A 19,410-nucleotide genomic window follows, 5' to 3' on the forward strand; every position below is an offset into this window, starting at 1 on the left:
AGCAATATGGTGAACGCTGAAAAACAGAGGTGGAAGAAGCCACGTTTGTACTGCTATAAGACAAAAAAAATGTTTGCTTGAGCAAATGATGCCAGTGTTTTGTGTTCAAGCCCAGTGGGTGCAAATAATTAAACTTTCAAGCCTTATCCACAACAAAACTTAAGATGCTACGCTGTCAAAAAGACATAAAAGTCAGCAGCTTAAAAAAAATATTGGTGTCTACGCGAGCCATTGCCTAATTAAGAACCTAAAACACAGCAAAGCTTTGTTCGTAATGTCTTGCTTCATTCGGTTTTTGGCTACGAGGAGCACAGTGCACAAATGCTGGGACCACTCGGGTCCGATCCAAGTAGATAAGGTAAACAAAAGCTCCAGAGGTCGTTCAAACAGCATTGGAGGGAGGGGAAGGAACAGCAGAGAGAGTGGGGTATGACGTTATGCCCCAAGGCGAAGGATCCATGCTGTTATTTCTAAATGAGTCGGCTCTTGTACTATGCACGTAACCGCCCCCTATTCAAGCTTTCAGGAGCTGTGCTGCAGCTGTAGTGTACCGCTTTTGTGCCTGCGTGATGCAGTGTAGGAATGGCTGTTTGGTGCCGGAGTGGGCTGAAAGTCTGCACAGTGGAGTTTTAATGTCTGGTATGTTAGCTATGGCGTATTGAAGAGACTGAGAAAATCAGTAGCGAGTGGAGACCCCTCCAAAAAATGACCGGAGTCTTCCAAATCCGAAGCTCTGGTTTGTGTAACCTGAAACTCTCCATGGAAAGTAAGCAATATAATGAACTATGTCCATGAGAACGGACACGGGCGGCGCTAAGAAAAAGCGCAGATCTTTATTTTAAAAGTAAATCAATTGAAGATGCCGTACTTGTACTAAAGTAAAAAGGTATTATCAATTGTTATTGTAATTTGTTATGCATGGGGACTTGAATGGTTTTGTATTTATCAAGTTTCGTAGAGTCAAGCCTGTGTGCTTCTGTTAACGTAAAAAAGGTATCACTACGAGGAGCACAGTGCACAAATGCTGGGACCACTCTGGTCTGATCCAAGTAGATAAGGTAAACAAAAGCTCCAGAGGTCGTTCACACAGCATTGGAGGGAGGGGGAGGAACAGCAGAGAGAGTGGGGTGGGGTTGGAGGAGGGAGGGGAGGGAAAGAGAACACATGCGTGACGGGTACGTGCAAAAGCTTGCTAAACACCGATGGTAGGAGGAGTAGGGAGGAAATGTGGGAAATGCTAAGAGGGGAAAAATAAAACATTTCATGCCTAGTTATTGCAGCCCGGAGCTGGGACAACGTGAGCACACAATGCATCACGGTGTGTTCAACATACAAGAACATTCAATGACATCGCAGTGTGCATTTGTACACTGTACTATTCTATCCGTGTGTGTATTGTGTAGCATAGGGTAACAAGGTAGTTTGTAGAACAGGCAGTGACATCGCGGCGTGCGGGTAAAATACGGGTGCAGCATGCAATGCATTCGAATGTGTACCACATTGAAAAAATAAAACGAGACACGGCCTGCCGGCTTTGAAATTGAAAGTACGGCCGGCCGTGAATAATTAGGGGAGGAGCAGCCAGGAGAGAGCAGGAGCGGAGGCGCCAAGCTGGGGAACAAATGGCTGGCGATTTGATGCTGTGCACGCGCATTTTAGATCAATGCGCTTGAGCATTGACCTAAAAGCGCACGGGCACACCATCAAATCGCCAGTCTAGTTAAACTCTGTTTAAGCGCCTATAGTCTCGCAAGCTCAATGCGCATGCGCATTGACAGGCGAGACCTAAAAAAGGTCAAACAGGCCTCAAGTCCGAGGCGGCGGAAATCACCCTCGCATTCAAACAGGTACTGTGTACTGTGATACACGAGCAGAAATGCCAAAGGCGAGCGGAGAATCCAATTAGAGGCTGCGTAAACAATAGGGCTGCTAGTCCCAACTGTAAGTGGGGAGGAAGGAAGGCGAAGGTAACACAGGGAAGCCAAGGACTTTCCAAAACACGAAGCAGGGATGGTATAAAGTACTCCCGAATGCACTCGAGCAAACAGGAAAGGGGCGTGGTCCAATGCAGGAAGAGAAGCCAAGCATCTGAGGTCAGGAGCAGCCTGTCTATATGCTGAAACAGGTCAGCTGATCGCCAGGAGAGTAGTCTGGGAAAGTATCCAATCTGTGAGCCCACCCCAGGCATTCTGGGACTGGTATTTTTAGGGTCTGCCAGAAAAGGAAAGTGTACAAGATGCCTGACGTCTGACAACCCGAAGCGGCCGCTGATGCAGGTATAAGACGATGCCGGGGTTGATTGCGGGTGTCAGTGGCCCTCCAGGTGTCCAACAGCAAGCCCAGACTCCGGTAGAGAACTGGCAGACGGCCTTTGGCAAGCAGCACTCAGCGGCTCGAGAATGCTGCTGATAGCCCCAAGGGAGTCAGCAGGTCCGACTCAGGCCACCGATAGCCCCGCCACCATCACTGCGTAACTAAGGAGGGGAAGGGGGGCAGCCTTGTGCCACAGATGTCTCGAGGCCGCCACCACCACCCGACCCCCTCACCTTGAATATCATCGCAGCAGATCAGACTGCGCCGGCTAAGCGTTTTTCCGGGGTTCCCCGAGCACCTCGCACAGCGCGCCCACTGCCGCCTCCAGCAATGGCGTCTCCTACAGGCCACTACCTCTAAGGCTCACCACAGTGAAGCGCAGGGCCGGAGCATGGATCACACGTAGCCCCCGATCGCTCCCAAGCTAGCACACGGTGCAGATCTATCAAGATAGGGTCGGAGGGAAGGATATTTAAAGAATAACTGCTCAGGCTGGACAGAGCTTGCCTAGCACACGTCCACCATCTTGCCTGCCAGGCCACACCCCCCGATTTCTGAACTTTTGAATTCTCCCCAGGGGCCCGTCTCGAATATTTTCAACAGTAGCTGTGCGTGCCGGGGGATGGCGTTGTATGGCTTCGTGCTGACGTTGTTTCTGGACATGACGTCAATGGAGCCATATAGGTCCCCTTCAGCTAGCAGATATCAGTTTCTTAGGTGAAACTTTCTGTGCCAGAATGCGAGGGCACCCTAGAAACTGGCTGTGGAAACAGTGTGCCAAAAAATGATCAAAATCATTTAAAAACTCCAATTATGAATAACACAAAATAGTATGCCAATACCATCTAAAGGGTTTAAGGTAAACAACCCACATAAATCAACAATACTTGAAACCCTGCATGATGAAGCACAACTATCCTTAAAAAGGGGAACACCCTTCACTCTACAGACTACTCACCAATGGAAGTGAGCAGTAAAGCCATACCAATAGAAGACCCATGAAACAACAAGAACATGGTTGTTGAGTCACCATTACATGAAATAGTGATCACTGCTATACAAACCTGTATTGATACAGGGTATAACCCTTTGTCTCATAGGTATTTCACTGAGCGGGGAGGATGGGCAGGGCGATTAGGAATCTGCGGCTAGACTGTGTCTCTACCAGATATTACATTACCGAAGGTAAGTACCTTGGACATCTGATAGAGACATCTAGCCCCAGATTCTTTAACTTTTGAATTAAATACATAGCTATGCCCACCGGAGGAGGATCTGCAAACTAATCCTACAACAGTTCTCAAAGAGAACCAGACGGTCAAAAAAAAGTAATAGTAAGAATGGAGCCTGGTTCTGAATAGAATCTATGATCACTATCATAAAATATATACATAATAAACCACCCTATAGGCCCGAGGAAAAAGGGTGAAAAACTCCTAAATAACTCTCTGACAGTTATCAGATACTATTATCTATCCTCCAAGGGAAAAAATAACCCAAAGAGCAAAAGAAACAAGAACAAGACAAAAGCCTTGCAAACCATATTCTTCATATCAGTAAGAAATATCTGTAAAGAACCGTCCTGACAAGATCCATAAAGAAGAACTCCCAGGACTCATCCCTATTACACTAAGATGAATGAACCTCAATACAAAACTGAAGACATAATCCGTACACCATGAAAGGAAAACGATAATACCTTCCTGGTACAAGGACTATTTGCTTGAACAAAATGACCACCCGAAGGCTACATAATATATTGTCAAGATATTAAAAAATAACACCCACAGCTTTGAATCTGGCAGAGGTTTCTAGCAAGTATGCTAGATGTAAAAAATCTTGCCACAAAGATGTATGTATATATATATATATATATCACTGAAAAAACCATAGGTTTCACACCAGTTATAGTTAGGTGGAAATTTTACTCGCATAAAACCATTGAAATTCCCACGTTATAGTTAGTTGGACTCACTATAACTTGCGCGTGCAATGCACTGCTGATGACGTCACATATTACATCACTCATGACATGGTCAGTGACATCACTCATGACATCACTGATGACATCTCAAATGACATCACTAATGACAACATCCTTGTGACAAAGTGGCAGACCTCCTATCAGCATAAAATAACCTTTGACACACACATTCAAAAATAGAAACTAACATTTTCTTAAACAAGGAGAAACCAATACCAATTACAACAACTTATTAGGTAATTCCAACATCTACATACACATCCACTCATTCACCAACAGTTCTATATAGTCACTCATGCATGTACTTACTCATCATATGCACTCATACACCTATACATCCTGTTACACACTAATACTCATCCATATAGTTACTCACACACAAATTCACACATGCAAATAAACCATTTACTTGATTATACTGCTATATACACACCACTACACATACTTCTACAGAAACAGACACATATTTACTCTCTTAAACAATCAATTATAAAAACACATACTCACTAACCCACCCATACACACAATCATCCACCCATACAGTCTTGCACACATGCTGGCTTCAAAATACATACAAATAGTGAGTCACTCATTCATGCATCTGATACTGATACTCAAAAAAACAACTAATAACCCATATACACACTCATGTAGCTACTCACCAACCCATGCAGCCACTTATACACAAAGTGAGACACAGATATTTAAATATTTAAACATTACTCGCTAATATATGTATTCACTAAGATACATTTAATAAGTCAGTTAACCAATCAATTTTACACAAAAAAAACATCCTTTTAGACATTTATTTACCCATTTATTCTTCCATCAACCTTTAGATATACATATATAAAAAAAAAATTTATTTTTCAGAAAGATACACATTCACTGGATGATGTCATCAGTGATGTCATTTGAGATGTCATCAGTGATGTCATGAGTGATGTCACTGACCATGTCATGAGTGATGTAATATGTGACGTCATCAGCAGTGCATTGCACGCGCAATTTATAGTGAGTCCTTTTAACTATAACGTGGGAATTTCAATGGTTTTATACGAGTCAAATTTCCACCTAACTATAACTGGTGTGAAACCTATGGTTTTTTCAGTGAATTTAATAGGTTTTTTAAATGCTAATTCCGAACTATAACTGGTGTGAAACCTATGGTTTTTTCAGTGAATATATATATATATATATATATATATATATATATATATATATATATATATATATATATATATATATATATATATATATATATATATGTATGTATATATAAATATATACATATATACATATATACATATATATACATATATACATATATACATATATATATATATATATATATATATATATATATACAATTTCTATGGCAAAACGAAACCCCTCATTTTGTTCCTTTTCAAATTAAATGTATTAAGTGTTACCACTTTATTCCAATCAAGATGACTTCAGGTGTGCCATACTTTTGTCATAAGTAAGACTGTTAGCGCTCTAGTTGTTCTTTAGAACACTCTGGGACATTCTGCCATTGGGCTATAGTTGGGCTACATCTGGCTGATATTTGGGCTACATTTGGGCTCTTTTGTCTCTGGTGGCCATCTTGGGAGACTGCATATCAGAATTTTTTTAATGAAATACAAGAGGATTTGAGACGTCACTCAAAATGTGCCCTAATTTTTCTTTCTTCAGCACTAATCATAATTTCTATGGCAAAATGAACCCCCTCATTTTGTTCCTTTGCAAATTTAATGTTTTAAGTGTTAACACTTTATTCCAATCAAGATGACTTCAGGTGTGCCATACTTTTGTCATAAGTAAGACTGTTAGCGCTCTAGTTGTTCTTTAGAACACTCTGGGACATTCTGTCATTGGGCTATATAGTTGGGCTACATCTGGCTGATATTTGGGCTACATTTGTTTTTTTAGTCTCTGTTGGCCATCTTTGGGCTACATTGGGCTACATTAGGCTACATTTGGGCTCTAACATATATATAGCCCAATGTAGCCCAATATATATTTTTTCAAAGTTAATTTTCGTAAAAACCACTGGAGCACATATCTTGAGACATAGCAAAGGCACATCGGGCTACCAGTCCCTACAATTTTGTCAAGTTTGGTGCAAATCCATTCAGCCGTTCGGGCTAAAAGTGAGTTCGACCGCCCTATGGAAATTAACATGGGGAAAACACGTTTTGGGACCCCCCTTTTATACCGGCCCTCGCTTGACGAATCCCCCCCAAACATTCAGGGAAGGACCGGAGTTCCGCGAGGCAAATTTGAGGACATTTTCAGGCAGATTCGTCAACCGACGCCAAAGTTATTCACAATAGAATTTTGAGATTTTGCATTGAAAAAAATCCTAACTATAACTACCTACTGGCGATCGCCAGTAGGAATATATATATATATATATATATATATATATATATATATATATATATATATATATATATATATATATATATATATATATATATATATATATATATATATATATATATATATTCACTGAAAAAACCATAGGTTTCACACCAGTTAGTTAGGATTTAGCATTTAAAAAACCTATTAATTTCACTGAAAAAACCATAGGTTTGACACCAGTTATAGTTAGCTGGAAATTTTACTGACATAAAACCATTGAAATTCCCATGTTATAGTTAGTTGGACTCACTATAACTTGCGCGCTTGCAATGCACTGCTGATGACGTCACATATTACATCACTCATGACATGGTCAGTGACATCACTCATGGCATCACTGATGACACCATCCTTAGCACTATAGTAGCTACTCTGTAGTAAAGCTACTACTCACCAGGGAAGTCTGCTGCTGGTATTCAAAGTGCATGTTTCAGTCTGCATGTCAGAATTTTTTTAATGAAATAGAAGAGGATTTGAGAAGTCACTTAAAATTATCCCTAATTTTTCTTTCTGAAGCACTAATCATACTTTCTATGGCAAAATGAACCCCCTCATTTTGTTCCTTTTTAAATTAAATGTTTTCAGACTTACCACTTCATTCCAATCAAGATGATTTCTGGTGTGCCATACTTTTGTCATAAGTAAGACTGTTAGCGCTCTAGTTGTTCTTTATAACACTCAGGGACATTCTGTCATTGGGCTATACTTGGGCTACATCTGGGTGATATTTGGGCTACATTTAGTCTCTTTTGTCTCTGGTGGCCATCTTGGGAGACTGTATGTCAGAATATTTTAATGAAATTGAAGAGGATTTGAGAAGTCACTCAAAATGTGCCCTAATTTTTCTTTCTGCAGCACTAATCATACTTTCTATGGCAAATATACCCCCTCATTTTGTTCCTTTTTAAATTAAATGTTTTAAGAGTTACCACTTTATTCCAATCAAGATGGTGTGCCATACCTTTGTAATAAGTAGGACTGTTAACGCTCTAGTTGTTCTTTAGAACACTCTGGGACATTCTGTCATTCGGCTATACTTGGGCTACATCTGGGTGATATTTGGGCTACATTTGGGCTCTTTTGTCTCTGGTGGCCATCTTGGGAGACTGCATGTCAGAATTTTTTTAATGAAATAGAAGAGGATTTGAGAAGTCACTCAAAATGTGCCCTAATTTTGGTTTCTGCAGCACTAATAATACTTTCTATGGCATATTATACCCCCTCATTTTGTTCCTTTTTAAATTAAATGTTTTAAGAGTTAAAACTTTATTCCCATCACGATGGCTTCAGGTGTGCTATACCTTTGTAATAAGTAGGACTGTTGGCGCTCTAGTTGTTCTTTAGAACACTCTAGGAGGCTGCAGTAGAACACAAAGAAATCAACTGACAGTCTCTGTCCTTGTTGGATGTACATGTTTTACTGAGAATGTCAGACTTCATTCTCACATGACTCAGAAAGATAATGTGAATTTACAGAAAATATGCTTTCAGTTTAGCTTATAGATCCCCTTCCAAATCACTGTGGGAAAAGCATGAGATAATAGTTTTCTTTCAAACATGATTCATGATATCCCAGCAGAAGGCTTTTTCACATGGTAAAATCACCTTAGAACACACCACAATTCCTAAAATGAGTATGGTACCATCAACAAATGATTTATAATGTAACTAAAGTCCTAAAACCTTCTATTAACTGCAAGGCTTTTTAATGAGGTGCTATCATGTATATTGGTCCCAAGATGGCTACCAACACTTCTTGGATGAAGTGCTGACAGCCAATCAGATCTCACGATGAGATGTGTGGTTAGACTCCGCCCAGATATATACATTTTTTTCCTTTTGATTTTCTCAGGAACTACTGGAGGGATTTATACCATTTAAGCAAAAGGGCGATCTGCGAACCAAACTCTACCTCTCTGCCAAATTTGGTGTATTTCCGTTTAGCCGTTCGGGCTGTAGCTGTGTCTAATCGTCCTATGGAAAACAACATGGGGAAAACATGTTTTAGGACCCCACTTTTTTCCCAGCCGCCACTTGACGAATCCCCCCACAACTTTCAGGGAAGGAGCGGAGCGGGCCATATTCTTTGAGAAATTTGTGAAGATTCATCAACCGGCGCCAATGTTATTCCCAATAGAATGTTGCGGATTTCCTTTGGAAACTAGGTCCCAACTATATATACACACCTAATGGCGACCACCAGTAGGATATATATATATATATATATATATATATATATATATATATATATATATATATATATATATATATATATATATATATATATATATATATATATATATATATATATATATATATATATATATATATATATATATATATATATATCTTCAATGAAAAAAACATAAATTTCAGGCAGGTTATAGTTAGGAATTATCATTTAAAAAACCTTCGAATTTTACGGAAAAAAACATAGGTTTCAGGGGTGTTATAGTTAGCTGGACATTTCACTCATACAAAACCATTGAAACTCCTCTGTTATAGTTAGTTGTACTAAGTATAACTTGTGCACCCGCAATCCACTGCTGATGATGTCACATATTACATCATTCATGACATGGTCAGTGACATCACTGAATACATCACTGATGACATCTCAAATGACATCATGGATGACATCTCTGATGACATCATCCAGTGAATGTGGTTTGTTATTTATATAATCATTATATATATAGGAATCTGCGTTGAAGACTGAGTGGACGTAGAAGTGTCTGGATGGAGGATTTACTACTACTGTGATTGACTGTGTAAGCGAGTAATTTAAAGTGTCTCACTAAATATATGGGATAGTGATTTAACTGTATGAATATTTGTTTCACTCTGTGTCTTATTGTGTAAACTACTGCATAAGTAGGTTACTAGGTATGTGAAACTTTATATTAGTTTGTAATTAGTTATATATATATATATTTTGGGGGAAATATATAAGAACTAATAATGGCCAGTGGTGGCTGCCTCCGAACAGGGGTGCTGAGCAGGGTGTCGGGAGGGGCCTTGTTTCGTGATGAAAAAAAAATGTATTTACCTGCTTTGCCGCCACATCCACTGCACATCTCTCCTCGTCTTCTTTTCTTCTTCCCCGGCTGCTGCCTGCAGCTGCACTGGAAACATCCAGGCTTCCGACTCTGCCAGCCAATCGCTTCTGAGCGGCCAGTTTGGCTGCTCAGGCAGTGCCTGGGGAGGCTGGGCATGTTCTCCATGGAGCTGTGCAACACAGCCCAAAAGAGTACATGCCAATTACGCATGACTAATTGGCCGGCCCTAGAGGGCCGGTCAAAGCGTTATGCGCATGTAAGGTGGAAGTGCTCCCCTGCGTCAGCCAGCCCTGCCCCGTCCACAGTCTCAAAGGAAAATTAAATGATAATAACTTCCTGTTATTATAATTTGATTTTTATTTTCCACCGCTCAAAGAGCAGTGGGGCGACATTCCTCCGCCTTAGCCGAGGAGCCACCACTGATAATGGCCTCCATGTTTCTAAAAGCCAGGGAGTCTGAACTTGAGGAATCAACAAAAGGACTAGTTAAAGGGCTAGTTCAGTGACGAAAGGGGGGATGCATGGGAGAGGAGTGGTGATAGACACAAGCAGATTGGCAAAACATCACAGTTGCCAGTGGCAAAGTTAGTACGAGTTTTATTAAATAAAAGAATACGTTTTGGATAATCACCTTTTTAATATGTTATCAAATATAAATAACATCAGTCACTAGATCTAGAAAAATATAGTTGATGAAAAAATAAATAGAATGCTAAACTCATTTTGCATTTTTGGAAATTTGGTCCGAGTTGTCATTAGCATTTGCATGAAAATATTCACAAAAGAAAATAATTTGTGCTTTATGAAAACATGCTCAGAACAATGGATTTTAGGATTGAAATCATTAGCGGTTTAGTATAAATGCTCTATATACAAGCAACAATAAATACTTAAGATGCTAAATATTCTCTTGGAAATTTAATAAGTTAGGTTTCTGGCTACTGGTTTTTCAAAAATAAAGCTGCGCCACATTGAATCCACTGGTCCTGTTGGCCTCCACAGGGAACATCAATGTTTGTCACCACACTGTCCCTCTCGACACTTGTGTATACTGGCAATGATATGCACTCCTCTGGGGAATAAGGGCCATTAGCATTCTGTTGGAAAACAGAGAGTTTATTGTATGAATAAGTATGATATGTAGCACCACAATCAATAAAGTGAAAATGTATTTATGCAATTTGAATTAGTTTTAAACAATATTCACTGATTTGTTAGTAGAAAAATGTTTTACTTAACTTTGCTACAATAATTCAGGTGAGCACAAAGGGCTTCATTTAGAGCTTGATGCTTTACAAGGTACTCTGTCAAAAACACGGCAAATGCCACGGCCATCAAACTTGAGGTTTCCTCTCTCTATTTGGATTTGTGGGAACCACCATGTTTCTGACGGTAGAGCCTGCACTGGCTCTGCTGGTAGAATCCAAAGTCCAGAGTTCCACCAGACATTGGTTGGTCAAAGTACCTCAAACCATCTGTCCTGTTGGGAAAGGATGTTCTGACCTTTTACTTACCTATACAGGAGCCAGGTCTGGAAGCTAAGTGGACTAATGCGTTCACTGTAGGGGTCTTTGTTTGACCTCATGGTCACAGGATCAAATCCCAGTGAGTCCACTCAGCCTTTCATCCTTCTGAGGTTGATAAAATGAGTATCATTGAGTTGGGTAACAAAAACCTGCTGAAGATCTGCAAGTATGGCAGCAAGTATTCTAGCGGGTGAGAGGAGTACATACCTCCACTGCTCTGGAAGACTGGCACAAACTCTAAATCTGAGCCTATATATTACAGCGGATTCCTCCCCTTATTAATATCCTCTAGGTGCCAGACTGGGTCTGGAAGGTTCTTTCCCTGGCGCCACCAGGTAGCACCAAGTTTCAAATCGCAACTCAATTGCTTCCGTATCTGATGACATTCCGCTTTATATGGCACCGATTGGCACACTGGTGTCAGTTTCACCTATATTTTCTGCACCCCATGGAGGCATGTTGAGAGGAACTGAGAGATGCCAGCAACAAAACATCAGAAGCACATTTGCAAAACTTGGGATCTTATTATCCATGGCACTAACTTATTATGGGAGGATGGAGGGAGGTGATGACTTTGCAGGAAGGTAAAGTATCCACCAGACATTTTGCTACAAGCAACTTTTTCCTCTGATGGCTACTTCTTCCTACAGATTCCTCATCATATGAAGGTTTCCCAAAGCAATCGCCAGAGGAGCTAGAGCTGATTAACCAAGAACGTTATCTAACACAGTCCTGGCTAAATATCCAACACTCCATGCCTGAGCCACAAGACTTTTTTTATGGTGTTTAATGATGACCGGGGGCAGCCCCTGGCAAGAGAAGTATAGGTTTCCATGGGTTTTGAGAAGCATTCATGGGTGCCAGTCAGAGAATCTCTATTGGTTAAGGCATAACAGATCTTGACACACAAGGGTGACTCCATGTGAAATTGTTAAATACAATAGAGCCACCCAATATTCCCACAGGGACTGGGTATTTATCAATAACAATTAAACGGTGTCCCTGAAGGAATTATTCTAATACTATTCCATCAATTCAGAATCTTGCCACATACGTGGTCAACAATTGAAAGTAGAGCAAGGAAAAAAGAACAGATTTAAACTGTTTTTTATTACTCAAAATTCTCACTTTTTTTGTTCTTTCTCTTTTATACACAAAATCTAAAATATGGCAACAAAAATACTACTATGCAGTTGACAGAAGTTCTCAGTAGTATCAGGCAACTTTTGCTATACACACGAAAAACCACATATCATGTCGAAACCAGTATTTTCAAAAATACAATTATTTGATATTCATATACCAGTGAAGGATTTTGGCTTTTATCCGAGTCACTCGCAACACCTACGAATTACAAAGGGAAACCCACAAGTGTCATAACTATGACCCGCATCGCATGGAAAACAGCAGAAGATTAAGCAAGCTGCATTTTGGGAGTAAACATCCACATTGTTGGGTAGGTGCAGTGACATGTCGCTGTATGATGTTCTTTGTAAGGGAGATTAGCTCTTGATACTTATGTTGATTTTTCTGTTCAGACAGGAGGTTGATACAGTGTATAACCTTTCGATCATTGTTGGGTGTCTTTTTATGTATCACACCTCAAGCATGTGTCACAGGTTCAGTCACATTTTTTGTTGGACTGGGTGGATGATGCTTTAAGGGCAAGGTTCTGATACTGCTTTGTACATTTGGTTTTTAGATTAATATGTGCAGCGCATAGTCCTGAAGATGGTCCGGTGGATTATTTCAACCAATTAAGGACCGAAACGTCGACGCCTGGCAACGTTTTGCTTACTGTTGTCACATTAATTTGAATATCAAATAATTGTATTTTTGAAAATACTGGTTTCGACATGATATGTGGTTTTTCGTGTGTATAGCAAAAGTTGCCTGATACTACTGAGAACTTCTGTCAACTGCATAGTAGTATTTTTGTTGCCATATTTTAGATTTTGTGTATAAAAGAGAAAGAACAAAAAAAGTGAGAATTTTGAGTAATAAAAAACAGTTTAAATCTGTTCTTTTTTCCTTGCTCTACTTTCAATTGTTGACCACGTATGTGGCAAGATTCTGAATTGATGGAATAGTATTAGAATAATTCCTTCAGGGACACCGTTTAATTGTTATTGATAAATACCCAGTCCCTGTGGGAATATTGGGTGGCTCTATTGTATTTAACATTGTTAGCGCAGACTGCTGTCTGCAAGGGCCCTTTTCGAACGAAAGTGGTTTTTGTTTCACATAAGTATTTGTCCACCACGTGTACGCAGTTGTTCAATTGTACCCACCTGTATGTGTATTTATATGTTCTTTTGATTGTTTGCATGTTAATCTAAATATTATTTGTGTTTAAGTAACCTTTTCCTATGTCTGAACAAGAAACCCTCACTTACACTGATGATTATATAACGAAAGTAGCTGGTGGTCCCTCATTGTTAGGACCACAAAATAGAGGGAACACTCTAAATATCCAACAGTCCACAGCTCGTAGCGCCTTAGAGCGATTGCACAAAAAACTCATAAGAACTGAGTTACATGCTAAATTTCTAACAGACTGCCTTAGCAATAACATTATACCCATCGGACTACAAGTCCGGAATATACCTGCAATTTTCATAGAGGACGAAGACTATAAGGTTGGTTTCAGTTTCGTGGGAAATAAGTGTTCCAGAAGCTGGATGGTCCTGAGTATAGAGACGGCATTGAAACATATTGACAAATTAAGGTTGGAAATTGCAGAACTAGAGAAACAGGTCCGCGAAGATTCGGTAGCCACTGACACTGAGGAGTTTCTTAAGAAACTTGATACCATCATCACTGATTTTCAAAAGAACAATATCCTTAAAAAAACTGAAAAATTACAAAAAGATATAAAAAATTACAGTAAGGAACGGACGTATCCCTACTTAAGAAAAGATTTTTTTCAGTCTATTAATAATCAGACAAATCAGGTTCCCAGACATACCACCTTTTCTGAGACTGGGTCTTCAGGTTCTGACGAGACTCTTCATCGAGGTGGTGGCTCAAACTACAGAGGAGGAAGAGGTTCCACTCCTTTTTTAGGAAGGGGCACACAACAACAGAGAGGTCGGTCCCGGAACAACAGGAGGGGCTGGTACAGGAACCAGTACACCCCAGGGTTCCGCCAAACACGGAACAATTATTACGAATGGTAACTTCAGGATCTGATACAGAAATGTTAAATAATCAGAATTTAGCTATTGTTCCGATCTTTAATTTATCCTCACATGAGCTTAGCTCACAGGAAGTGGAGATACTGAGCCATGGGCTTTCTTTTGTCCCTACTAACAGAAATGATGCTTTTCTGACATCTGTCGAGCTTTATAAGTTCTTCCGTACTATACGTTTGAAGATCTTCTTCTCTGCAAATCCACAAACAACTTTTGAATCCAATATCAGTGGTCTAAAGTGTCCCTCGACCTTTTTTCCACCGACCAGTATGATGCCAAAAGATCTTATCACGTTTGAGAATGTTGTACTTAATGAAATCCAACAAATGTTTCAAACCAGAAAATATGTTAAACATAATTTTTCGAAAGAGGCCAAAACAGTGCTACAGTCCCTGTCCAACCTGGATAATCTTATAGTGAAGCCAGCGGATAAAGGGGGTGGGATCATTCTGCAGAATAAAACGGATTATGATAAGGAGGTTCTTTGCCAACTCAACAACCCCATACACTATAGTAAACTTAGAGCTGATCCCACAATGAGAATACGAAAAGAGATCTTAGCACTTACAACCAGAGGCCGGGATGGACTTTGGTTAAGTACTAAAGAATTTGACTATTTGAACAAAAAGGATTTTATGATACCAGCGTTTTATACGCTTCCTAAGATCCATAAGGACAGTCAAAACCCCCCCGGGAGGCCTATCGTGGCGGGATGCCAGTCCATACTCCAACCCTTAGCGGAATATGTTGATTTTTTCTTGAAACCTTTTGTTCCCTTGACTAAGTCATATACACAAGACAGCAGAGACGTGATCACTAAACTTGAAGGACAACCATTTGATCCAACCAGTGATATCCTAGTAACTATGGATATCAATAGTTTGTATACAAACATTCCTCAAGCAGATGCACTTTCTATAATCAGTGACATTTTAGAGACACGCACACGACCACACCAGGTTCCCACTGATTTTATAGTCCAATGTGCGAAAATTGCTCTAAATGAGAATTATTTCATCTTTGACTCTGATTTCTATTGCCAAGTTAAGGGCGTGGCAATGGGCGCGATTTTCGCGCCCGACATAGCAAATCTCTATGTGGCAACCTTTGAGGATAGGGTGATATATAACAACAATCCCTATGCCAATAATCTACGTCATTATTTACGTTACATTGATGACGTTTGTCTAATCTGGAATGGCACTGAGTCCGGACTGAAAGAATTCCATCAATGGCTTAACAGACAAGACAACAATTTGCAATTCACATTAGAGAGTGATAGCTCTACCATCAATTTTCTTGACCTATCTATTTACAATGATAACAACATCTTAGCTATGAGGTTGTATACTAAACCCACAGCGAGAAATACCCTCCTTAGATATGAGAGTCATCATCCGCGTAGTTTACGTGATAATCTGCCTTTTGGGCAGTTTTTACGTCTTCGACGCAACTGCACTAAAAAAGCAGATTATTTTCGCGAGGCAAGAATACTACAACTGAAACTAACAATGCGATCTTATCCATGTAGACTAGTGAAACGGGCTATGAAGCGGGCCTGGTATTATGATCGAGAGGCCTTACTGACAAAAAAAGAGGTAAAGACTAGCCTATCTGAGATCAACACAAGGCCTTTGACCTGTGTTACTACGTTTGGTTCTGAATCCCATCAAATCAAAACCATTATAAAAAAGAATTGGCACCTTATTTGTAAGGTTGAACCTCAACTGGAGTTACCTCGTTTTGCCTTCAAAAGAGGAAGAAACTTGAGAGATTATCTGGTAAGGGCTTATAATGAACCCTCACCCAACACTATCCAGTCCCAATGGGGGTTGCCACCGGTGATCGGGCATTTCCCATGCGGCTCATGTGCAGCATGTGGAACCACGAAAACACTTAAAAACTGTACTGTGAATGGCAAAAATATCACATTGTATCACCATTCAAATTGTAACACTAAGAACGTTATTTATTGTATACAATGTCCATGCATGCTATCATACATCGGTAAAACCACACAGCAAGTAAAGAAACGTGTGTTACAGCATCAATCAAGAATACGATGCAATGTCTTAACTGCCCCTCTAGTGGAACACTACCAGAAAAAATTGCATATGCCTCATGAAATGCAGTGGTTTGTAATTGATGTCATCAAATGCACCAAACGTTGCCAGAATGTTGATCGTTTACTAACTCTGAGGGAGAACAAGTGGATCTGGACCTGTGACACTGTAGAAAGAGGTTTAAATTCCCTTATTGAATGGCATACTGTGGCCATGATGTGAGTTAGCGAAGGGTTTTGTTGACCTCATCTTATGCCCTTGTTTCTGTGAACCCCATGAGTGGGGTTTGGTCCTCCGTAAGTGTTTGGCTATATGTATGGCTACATTGAGTTTAAGACCCATGGAGATCATATATACTAAATAGTGCTCTTAGGTGAAGTATGTGCAGTTTATTTATTCATCATTTTTTATGCTTAGTTCTTTTTGTTGCATGTTTAGTTTTGTCATAGTGATATACAATTCAGTTCCCATTTATATAAACTTTCATGGGACATCAACTTAAGATGTTTCTACTTCTTGGGTGGTACTCCGATGTTTTTTCACACTCGATTTTTTCACACTCGATTTGCTGTTGACATAGGTCTTTTGGTTTGCGCATATTGAGCCCTACTTTATTGTTATGATGCGTGTTTTGCGCTGTTTTGAACTAGTGCCGCTACAGGATAGTCCCCGGTACACGGGACGTCCCGGCGTCTTTGACGCGGACATTGTAGCTCATCCCCGCCCCTCGCGTGTGACGTCATGACGTGCTTCACGCATATATGCGGAAGTAGCCACTTCTTCGGTTCCGATGCCGATACGAAGTTGTGTACTACGGCCCCCTCACCACCGCCATTAAGTAAGTTTACCGCCAGCGTGGGAGGTTATATTACTCAGCTTGCTTAATCTTCTGCTGTTTTCCATGCGATGCGGGTCATAGTTATGACACTTGTGGGTTTCCCTTTGTAATTCGTAGGTGTTGCGAGTGACTCGGATAAAAGCCAAAATCCTTCACTGGTATATGAATTTTTGGAGACGGATTCTGCATTTTGGGAGTAAACATCCACATTGTTGGGTAGGTGCAGTGACATGTCGCTGTATGATGTTCTTTGTAAGGGAGATTAGCTCTTGATACTTATGTTGATTTTTCTGTTCAGACAGGAGGTTGATACAGTGTATAACCTTTCGATCATTTTTGACTTCCGGCTGGAGGTCTTGGGTAAGCCCCCCTGTTCTGTGTATGTAATGTTGTCTATTGAGTTAGCTTTTAGGTGTTGGCACATTCATATTGGTGTTGGGTGTCTTTTTATGTATCACACCTCAAGCATGTGTCACAGGTTCAGTCACATTTTTTGTTGGACTGGGTGGATGATGCTTTAAGGGCAAGGTTCTGATACTGCTTTGTACATTTGGTTTTTAGATTAATATGTGCAGCGCATAGTCCTGAAGATGGTCCGGTGGATTATTTCAACCAATTAAGGACCGAAACGTCGACGCCTGGCAACGTTTTGCTTACTGTTGTCACATTAATTTGAATATCAAATAATTGTATTTTTGAAAATACTGGTTTCGACATGATATGTGGTTTTTCGTGTGTATAGCAAAAGTTGCCTGATACTACTGAGAACTTCTGTCAACTGCATAGTAGTATTTTTGTTGCCATATTTTAGATTTTGTGTATAAAAGAGAAAGAACAAAAAAAGTGAGAATTTTGAGTAATAAAAAACAGTTTAAATCTGTTCTTTTTTCCTTGCTCTACTTTCAATTGTTGACCACGTATGTGGCAAGATTCTGAATTGATGGAATAGTATTAGAATAATTCCTTCAGGGACACCGTTTAATTGTTATCCATGTGAAATTGTGCATTTATGGACGGCCTTGCCTTTCTTTTCTCCAACCAAGCCCACAAAGAGCCGACTATCGACTCCATCTTGCCTTGAGTAGTCGATTAGTAAGATAAAACACATCTCGAGTCCAACTACAGTTATGTCTCCTCTTCTTTGAAGTGATAGGGGTAAAGGATGGAAAAGTGACGTGAAAGGCAGACAACACCTTCAGAAAGAATCAAAGAAAGGTGTGAAGTACCAACTTCTCTGGATAGAAAATAGTGAAAGAAAACAAGAACCAAATGCCTGAAATGTGCAGACAAGTTATTGCCTCTAGAAATATTGACTTCAAGGCTAACTAAATTTAAATCCCCCTGTGGAAACATAAATGTTGTGCAAGAGAAGAAATATATTACATCTTTCAGAAAGGATCCCACTAGGGATGATGTAAACAAAGAGGGATGATCAGGGAGACACAAGAAGGCAGACTTGGCAGCCAAAGTTCATTCTACAATTGGTACTGTAAAGCCCTATTTGGCAAAGGAATACAAATAAAGTTGGAAAGAGAAGGCTCAAAGCACACTAAGGAACAGAATAGATTATCAACAGCCCACATAGACAGATGCTGTAGCAAGTTTTTGGGGAAGCAAGATGGTGTCTGCCACTTCTAGTGGTAAATAGAAGGTCTCTAGTTAGCACAATTCAGTCTCCAAGCATGCATCAAAGGATCAATGACAGTGGTGGAAGACCCAACCATCTCATTACGAAAGTAGGTCGACCCTGTGTAGCAGGGGAACATGGTGCCGAATGCTGAGTTCCAATAGATCAGCATATCGAATCCTCCTCAACTAATCTGGGGGGACTCAATGGGGATATTTCAGTGTAATCCAAATGCCACCAGAGGCATTTTATCAGTTTATCGACATTCCACCAAATCGGGCTACTTTGGGAGGTGGAATAAGTTAATTGTTTGATTAGCAGAACGATATGTAGACTCTTTAAAAGCCCATCTAGCTGTGATACATCTATTTGT

At 40.1% G+C, this 19,410-nt stretch overlaps 1 protein-coding gene across 3 annotated transcripts in view; it reads right to left on the minus strand.

Moving 5' to 3' along the window:
- Positions 1 to 10,361: 10,361 nt before the first annotated feature.
- DYNC2H1 (dynein cytoplasmic 2 heavy chain 1) overlaps positions 10,362 to 19,410 on the minus strand; it is a 1,560,829-nt gene continuing 1,551,780 nt past the window's right edge. For all 3 annotated transcript variants that reach the window (XM_086935265.1, XM_086935264.1, XM_086935263.1), the window contains one exon: positions 10,362 to 10,886. In XM_086935265.1, coding sequence (XP_086791391.1) covers positions 10,728 to 10,886 — 159 coding nt within the window. In that variant the 3' untranslated portion in view covers positions 10,362 to 10,727. The remainder of the gene's footprint in view (positions 10,887 to 19,410) is intronic.

The sequence above is a fragment of the Lissotriton vulgaris genome, chromosome 8, assembly GCF_964263255.1.
Source record: "Lissotriton vulgaris chromosome 8, aLisVul1.2, whole genome shotgun sequence".
Lineage (NCBI taxonomy): Eukaryota > Metazoa > Chordata > Amphibia > Caudata > Salamandridae > Lissotriton > Lissotriton vulgaris.